General features: G+C 48.3%; 1 protein-coding gene across 3 annotated transcripts in view; it reads right to left on the bottom strand.

Annotated features, from left to right (window-relative positions):
* Window positions 1-807: 807 nt before the first annotated feature.
* The window catches only part of Fbxo25 (F-box protein 25), a 30,693-nt gene continuing 22,903 nt past the window's right edge, over window positions 808-8,597 (bottom strand). For 2 of the 3 annotated variants that reach the window (XM_052751744.1, XM_052751745.1), the window contains exons 9-11: window positions 6,483-6,626; window positions 3,170-3,196; window positions 808-2,559 (exon numbers count right to left, since the gene is read on the bottom strand). In XM_052751744.1, the coding sequence (XP_052607704.1) occupies window positions 2,470-2,559; window positions 3,170-3,196; window positions 6,483-6,626 (261 nt within the window). In that variant the 3' untranslated portion in view covers window positions 808-2,469. The remainder of the gene's footprint in view (window positions 2,560-3,169; window positions 3,197-6,482; window positions 6,627-8,597) is intronic. The other variant, XM_052751746.1, reaches the window with a different exon arrangement.

Raw genomic sequence — 8,597 nt, 5'->3', positions numbered from 1 at the left:
CAGAGGCTGGGAGGACGGGCCAGAGGCTGGGGAGGATGGGTGCAAACGGGCTTCTGAACAGGACAGAACGGGCTTCTGAACAGGACAGAAGAGAACCGCTGACGTCATGAACTCAGCAGCTGTGGTTTCAAGGACTTCGACATCCCAGCATGCAGTGGGAAGGGGTCATGAGCTTCCACCCCTAACTGAGGAACTATGGACAGGTGATGGCTCGGGGGAGTCGGTTTTCTTTAAGGCTGTGGCTCCTCGTAGGTTGACCAAGCTCCGGTGGACGGCCCCACGCCTGGGAGTACATGTGCAGCACAAATGAGGAGTTGGTGGGTTATTTAAAAAGAAAAAGAGAGCCGGGCGGTGGTGGCGCACGCCTTTAATCCCAGCACTCGGGAGGCAGAGCCAGGCGGATCTCTGTGAGTTCGAGGCCAGCCTGGGCTACCAAGTGAGTCCCAGGAAAGGCGCAAAGCTACACAGAGAAACCCTGTCTCGAAAAACCAAAAAAAAAAAAAAAAAAGAAAAAGAGGACACAAAGTTGGGGTGCTGTGGGGAGCTGGGGCGGATCTGGAGGAGTAGGGTGAACAGGATCAAAATACATGTGTGCAATGCTTGAAGAACTGACTTTTTTTTTTTTTTTAAGAAGAAAGCAAGCAGAACGTGAACACTTCTGTTTCCTGACTGATGTGTCAGCGGTCTCCTGAGCCTCAGTGGACCAATATAAACCTTCCTTCCCTTATTTGCTTGACATGTACATAGTCACAGTAATAAGAAAAGTAACCAATAAACCTCTTCAAGAAATTAATATCAAGCCAGGCAGTGGTGGTGCATGCCTTTAATCCCAGCATCTTGGAAGGCAGAGGCAGGTAGATTTCTGTGAGTTCAAGGCCAGCCTGGTCTACATAGTAAGTTCTAGGACAAGCAGAGCTGTTACACAGATAGAAATAACTCTTTCTCCAAAAACCAAAAGAAAAAAATTAATATATAAAAAAAGAACAAGTCCCTAAAGAAAGCAGACAGGTCCACAGGAAACACAGCCAAGATATATGCAGACGGTACATTCAGTTGGTGTCACTTACAGAACATCTGATGCACCCCACCTGCTGCGCAAACGCTGCTCCATCATGTGGTCCTGTGAGGTCAGTGGAAACAGGTTCTCAGACAGTACTGAATTCTCTGGCTATGAGTGGCAGAGGATGTCTATGGTTTTAAAATGCTGAGTAGTGTGCGTGAGGAGACCAGGCGTCTGCACTGTGTCAAAGGAACTAAGTTGGCAATACAGATATTCTTCTTGGCTGCTGTCAGTTGAGGACAGAGGATGAGGTTGGAAAGTGACACTTTTGATCTGTGTCTATAAATACACAGCTCTAAATTGTAATGCCCTGAGAAAGTGCTTGGGGCTCCTGACTCAACTGAAGATGAAGGTCACAGCAGTCCGCTGGGGCCACCGCTGCTGAGGGGACACTCTACAGCCTTTAGCCACCGCTGCTGAGGGGACACTCTACAGCCTTTAGCCACCGCTGCTGAGGGGACACTCTACAGCCTTTAGCCACCACTGCTGAGGGGACACTCTACAGCCTTTTAACAAGCACAGTTATCTTTTGGGGAAGAACTATATAATTTTCTTTCATATACCTTTATTTTCAAAAATTTCTAAAGTGCACATGCATTATTTTTAAAATAAAACAGCAATATTTTAAAGACAACACTATTCAATTCAGTTAGATGTAAATTTGATGAAGCTGAATCAGTAGATAAACATGGTTTATTACTTTACTGTGGAAGTAATTTCTACATGTCAAGTTCAGGCTTCCCTAGGCTGTTTCCAGCTCCTCGGCAGAGGCTCTGTTCTGGTTTGGAGCCCACATTCCATGTACGGATATAAGATGGCCTCATGGCAGGGCAATACACACCGTTCACAGCCCTGCCCACTGTAGTGAGATAGAGCCTGCCAAGCATGTTCCTCGGGTTATCTTGTATTCAATGAGGACTCATTTGGGCACAGCCACAGAGGTTGTGAAAATACATTTTAAGAAAAATAAATATTCTGCATAATGTATTTACAAGGATCAACTGTTTGGTTCTTCATCCCAATTACTCTAAGATGGAAAACTACCATTGACAACTAAGAACCACAGTCTTGTTGTTCATGTCGGTTCAGTACAGGATGTGGGGCTGAATATCCAAAACTTTTTCTGATCCATATTTAAAAATATACAAAACTGCAAATTGTATATGCTTAGAAGAGGTTCCAGAAAGAAGTACAAATGGCTTCGCGGTCTCCACTCTCTCAGGACGCTGCACAGCTGCCAGGGCGCCCTCCGTGTGCTCTCGGGTTCTCCCGGAAGCAAGGGCCGCACAGGCACAGCCAGTCCCAGACCCCCGCCATCACTTTGTGTCAAAGAATACTTACACCAACTACAGGACACACAGAACGCACAAGGGGCGGGTGTGGACAAGGGCACAGGGCTGAGGGCACCATTAGAACTTGAAGAGGTCGATGAAGTGCTGAGGAGACACGGGGGTAAAGCAGCTGTCAGGGTCAGCCGCGGTGCAGGGGTGTCCCGAGTCCTGAGGAGAGGAAGGAGGAGGTGGGTCAGGACACACCACGACACTTCTACAGAAACAGCATCTGCACTTTAAGTGGATCCTAGTCCCTTTCATGCCAGATAGATGACTTAGCTGGGATGGGTACCTGGGTGGCCCCAGGGGTCTAACAGTGACAATGCTTCAACTCTAGTCACCCCGGAAGACATGGACGCCGCCGATCTCTGCCTCCTCCTGCCCACCCCTCCACACCCTGCCCCCCTTCTTCCTTTGCAGGCTTCTGGGGTGGATAAGCAGTCTCCTCCCACACACAGAGAGGATGGGGCGCCACAAGCATGTCCCAAGGCTAGGTGTAGAGTTGGCAGGGCCACTACCAAGGAGCTGCACTCAGTTTAGCAGAAGTGACAAGAGAAATGTAAGATGTGCAGACAGAAAACTGGCCCCGTCTGGAGAGGCTCAGCGTGCTGGAGCTGCTTCGATGGCCTCGAGCAGACCACCCTGAGGTGCGTGGACGGCCTGTCAGCCCAACAGGGATAAGTCTACTGTTGCCGACCAGAGCTGAACCTTATCAAAGATGCCCCCGACAGGACAAGGACAGTCCATGAGATGGACCAGCACACCGCACAGGAAGTACCTTCAACAACCAAGCAAGGTGGTAGTCCTGGACACCGTGAAGAGGCAGCGAGGGAGCAGCACAGGGAGGAAAGAGAGTCAGGGTTAGATGGAGAAGGAGGATCCAGGCCTTCAGGTCTGAAGCACACACTGTGAAAGTAACTGAGGCACCGAGCAATATAAAATGTCATCAAAAGACAGCACCGCTACATACCTGACATTCGGATATTAAAGACAGCCTAGGACAAAGCCAGGCTTGGTAGCCAGTGCCTTTCACCCCAGCACTTGGGAGGGAAAGACAGGTCGATCTTGTATGAATTAGAGGTCTACATAAAGAGTCTCAGGCCAGCCAGGGCCACAGAGGGAAAAATGTTTCAAAAATAAAGGAAAAGAAAAAGGAAAGAAAGGAGGAAGCCCAAGGGAAAAAAAACAGTCCCATTTCCACTTAAGTTTCCCAAACTGACAATCTGGAAGGCCGTAACACTTAAGTATTAGTTAAAAATGCACAAAACAGTCCTCATACTTCCAGGAAAAAAATTCTGGGGTTGAGGAAACGCCTGTCTTTTTTGCTGTCCTGGGGTCTGCTCTGTGATTAACTACATAACTAACTGCAAACTACATACACCCTGAGGCCCTCCATCTATTTCACACCTCATTTCTTGCAGCCCACTACCATCTGCTGTGGCTTCCGTGTGGTCGGCAGCCCTGAGCTCTAACTGGAGGAGCTGTCTCTGCCCTGCTCAGGAGTGGGACAGCATTTCAGCTCTGCTCATTCGGGGTAGTTCACAAAGACAGCCAACAGAGAGAGTCCGGAAGCTCCGCCTCATCACTGGTTCTGGTCGGTCTCGCTTCTACTGCCTCCAGAGACCTCAGGGTCACTGCTAAGTGTCCAGCCCTCTCTTGGCTGCTGAGATAATGAGACAAGAACAGAACGCAGAAAGGCCAAGTCCCCATTCTGGCTTCCCTAGCTCTGTCTCTGAGCCCACACTTCTGACAGGGTCTACATCATCAGGAAACTGAGTAGGGACGGAGAGATACATGTGCACACTGACTGGCCTTCTCAGTGTGCTGGTCACCTGGGTGGGAACAATGACCGGGTCTTGAGCAGTAGATGGAAAAATTAACAAGAATCACTCCAGTATAGTGGAACTAGAACAGATGAAAAACCAGCTTGGGAGGAGGCACAGGGTCCCCACAAGGACAGGTGGTCCCTGTGGAACTTGCCAGGCATAAGACAAGAAGCAGCTCAGCCACAGTGTGGCTCTTGACCATATCCAGGCCCCGGTGAAGACTAGCCATCCCTCTTCGACATTCCTAATAGACACTGAGGCTCCCTCAGTGCCTCAGTGCCTCAGTCGAGAGTCCTGCCCAGGAAGCTGAGGCAGGCATACATGGTGCATGGTGCCACACCTGCAGCACACTGGTCACCTGGGCCTCCAACTGCACACCACGTTCTCCCAAGGAGAATGCTGCTTCTGGACAGTTGTATACTGTGGCAGAGGACTACCTGCCAGCTGCAGGGATTAAGGAAGGTGGCTTCCTTACATTTTCCCACTTCTGTTTGGGAATGGATCCTCAAAGGAGCAGGGTCTCTGGAAGGATGGCAGGTGGAGAAACTGCTAATACGGCTCCCCGAAGCCTCAGACATCCTGCTGGGTGATGCCACCCTCCATCCATTTGTCTCTCAGAATGGCAAAGACCAGCAGGGTCTGCTCTGTAATGACCTGTTCTGACTGTTCATAATGTGATCACTATGGCAGGAGAGGCCAATTCTCTGGAAAAATAAGTCATTTTATTTTTTTCTGTTAAAAATAACCAGAACTTATATATTTCAGGAAAGCTGAGCAGTCCATTCTTACACTGCCCAACAACAGAGATGGTACAGAGAAGGGAAACATGTTCTTTGTGCTGTTTTCTTTAGCAGATAAGTGCCAAATATTCTTAGATACTTGTCCAAGGAAAACACTATCACATACAAAACTAAAAGCCTTCAATCCCATGATTAGTATCGTCCCTCGTACAAGCATCCATATCTTTAATGTCTCTATAGTCTGAAATAATCTTGGGAGAAAACAAAAAGACAGTCTCTAGGAGATGTATTAATTTACACTGAACATTACAGTCTCACCTGCTCTAACCGGGACACAGATAGGTCCTCGTCTTCTCAGGGCACCAGTGAAGTGTCCCCTGCTCTGACTGGGACACAGAAGAGGGCACACCAGAGGGCTGTCTTTTGTATATGCATAAACTCACCAAGGAACTGAGGACAAACTGAACACCAGCTAACCCTGTTCTAGAGAAGTGTCCTAGAGAACAGACTGCGGCTGCAGTCACACACACACATGTCACACACTGGCAGTTTTAATTCTGAGAGAGAAGGGACAAGGTCAGGGAGGACAAGCCTCCTCAGCTGTCCCTGCTGGAGACATCAGCAAGTACTGCTCAACACCTGTCGAAATACCCCAGCAACTTCAGCATCGACTCCTCTGCTCGGTCTGGACCATCGTAACAAAAAAAGGATACGAATTAGAAATGGAGTTTGAAATGAAAAAATGTTAAAGTGGTCCCTTGCCAACAATTTAGAGCTGGCCTTGTATTCATTTGCTAACAAATGTAGATGGGTGTAAAGCAAAAGTAAACATGACAGCAGCTACCAGGGAAAGGAAGTGACACACAGGGCTCTGCTGGCTACGGGAAACACGTTACTGTCACCAGAGACAATATGGGGGCGCGGGGATTTCAAAACAGGCAACGCAGCAGGATGGAGGACTCCTGATTTACTGTTTGGATATGACAATTTGCTGATAGGGACATTTAAGTTTTTCACTAAAGGATCAGTTTGTGCGTAAAAAATTATAGTCTTGTTAAGTCTGCTCGTTTCCTTTGAAGGCCGCGCTTGCTGTGGCCACACTGCCTAACCTAAGAACTTGGCTTTGAGGGAAGAGGCCGAAGGCCGGTCCTGATCCCCTGCAAAGAGCGGGCTGCCTCCCAGGTGTCTCAGAGGGCGGGCACAGGCAGACAAGGGCAGCTTCTTCAGGCTGGGTGTGAGGCTCCCAGAGCCCCAGTGAGGAGCAGATGCTCAGGAGCCTTATCTGCTCCATCAACCTTCTAGACCTCCATCAGCAGCAAGGACAAGCATGCCCCACTCAGAAGGACAGCACTTGCGTTTCCAGCAGTGATTACTACAGCACAGCAGTATCTAGTGGAATGTATTTCAGCTATTCCCATCATAAACGTCGTTTCCAATTCTTTTCTGACCTTTCAATGTAAGATCTAAATGAATAGTTTCACTGCATCCCAGTCCTCACACGCCAAGAGTACATTTTAATCATTACCTTCCAGAAGAGAATGCTGCAGTGCCGACAGAAATGTAAAGTGTCTCCGTACTGTTCTTTAGTCGGGTAATATTTCTGAAGTGTGAAATACATCAACTTCCATTCGATATGACCTTTTTCTGAAAGGATCAAGTGTCTACAAAACTAAAAAAAGAAAATTCTGTTCAGAATTATTAGATGATTTTTAAAACAGGCACTAGGTACATATTTTTTTTTAAGACAGAGCAGAACACGAAACGTTTTATGATCTGAAATTAAAGTCACTTGGATTAAATCAATGAGGAACAAGTTGAGCAAATCATGGTGTTCCCACACAGCCACACAAGCAGCTGTGAGGAGACAGTCAACACCTGTGGAATGAGGTCTGCGATAGTTGAAGATGCCATGTATTTGCTAAGAGATTTGTATGCAGGATAAATAAAGAAGACCTCCTACTTAACTTGAGAACAATAAAAAGCATTTTTTTTTTTTTTTTTTGGTTTTCCGAGACAGGGTTTCTCTGTGTAGCTTTGCGCCTGTCCTGGAACTCACTCTATAGCCCAGGCTGGCCTCGAACTCACAGAGATCCGCCTGGCTCTGCCTCCCGAGGGCTGGGATTAAAGGCGTGCGCCACCACCGCCTGGCTGATGAAAAGCATTTATACTGCCAAGACACACAAATGGTTAATGTCCTTACGACAAAATGCCAAGCACCTGAGGTGGAAAGCTACGCCACCTGGTACCACTGGGACAGTGACAACTAGAGGGTCAGGCAACGGCAGGTGCTGGGGAGGATGCAGGCAATCAGAGGCCTCGCACACTTCTGGTGGGAGTACAGAACGGTGTGGGCACTGTGGGGGCAGTGCGGCTTCTCCAGGATCAAACACAGCAACGCAACTGTAATTCCACTACTGTAAAGGGACGAGAAAACATGTCCACAGCAACAATCCTAACAGCCACAAGGTGCAGGGTCCACAACCAGATGAATGGGCACACAAAACATGGTGTGTCCAAAAAACGGAATCTTTAGTCCCCAAAGGACTGACGTTTTGATTCCCAATATAGATGCATCCTGAAGGGCGTTATGCTGATAGGAAGGAGGTCATTACAAAGCCTGACTGGTGCATATTCTGCTCACACCACACACCCACAACAGGAAGTCCAGTCAGAGAGTGGTTGCTTAGAGCAGGAGTGGGACTGACAGCCGAAGGGCACCAGGCTCCTTCTGAGGCAACAACATGTCTGAAAATGGACCACAGTGACGGCGATATAAGCTGGATAGCGTCTTGATGAAGGTATTCCCAAAAAATGTCTGAGCAATATAATGGTCATGAGAAAATAAAGCAGAAGGCCATAAAAGTTCTGTGTGTGTGGTATGCACACAGAGAACTGTGGTCCTGTGTGTGCGGTGTGCACACAGAGAACTGTGGTCCTGTGTGTGCGGTGTGCACACAGAGAACTGTGGTCCTGTGTGTGCGGTGTACACACAGAGAACTGTGGTCCTGTGTGTGCGGTGTGCACACAGAGAACTGTGGTCCTGTGTGTGCGGTGTGCACACAGAGAACTGTGGTCCTGTGTGTGCGGTGTGCACACAGAGAACTGTGGTCCTGTGTGTGCGGTGTGCACACAGAGAACTGTGGTTCTGTGTGTGTGGTGTGCACACAGAGAACTGTGGTTCTGTGTGTGCGGTATGTACATAGAGAACTGTGGCTTGATAGGCCTGTCCTTGTTCATTTATGAACAGATGCCTTCATCTACGTTTGCTTCTGCTCTCTCTTAGGAGTGTCTGGCTTTATATACCTGAAAACAACCACTTACACAACATGTCATCAGCCACACCTTCTAGGGACTCTGTTTGGAAATGATAATGGAACCCATGAGGGAGTCTTACTTCTACTACAATTTGAAAAGAAGAGAGTTTGAAAAGCCAAGGAGACCAATCAGAGGTCTGATTTCCGTATTTCCATATCCTTGAGGCACCACGGAAACATCAGTTTCTAGAGACAAGATCGCCTCTGCCTTGTCTTCTCCGCCCTCCTCACCGCTGCAGGCCCCCCCAGCGTTCACAGGAGGAACACCTACACTCCTGGAGCTTCTCTTCTACCTAAGGTCCTGTGGCCTCTTTGTTCCTCCAGTC

The sequence above is a fragment of the Peromyscus californicus genome, unplaced genomic scaffold, assembly GCF_007827085.1.
Source record: "Peromyscus californicus insignis strain IS unplaced genomic scaffold, ASM782708v3 Scaffold_23__1_contigs__length_62951481, whole genome shotgun sequence".
Classification (NCBI taxonomy): domain Eukaryota; kingdom Metazoa; phylum Chordata; class Mammalia; order Rodentia; family Cricetidae; genus Peromyscus; species Peromyscus californicus.
The sequence above is the reverse complement of the archived record's forward strand: the minus strand, read 5'-3'. Positions and strand labels throughout refer to the sequence as shown.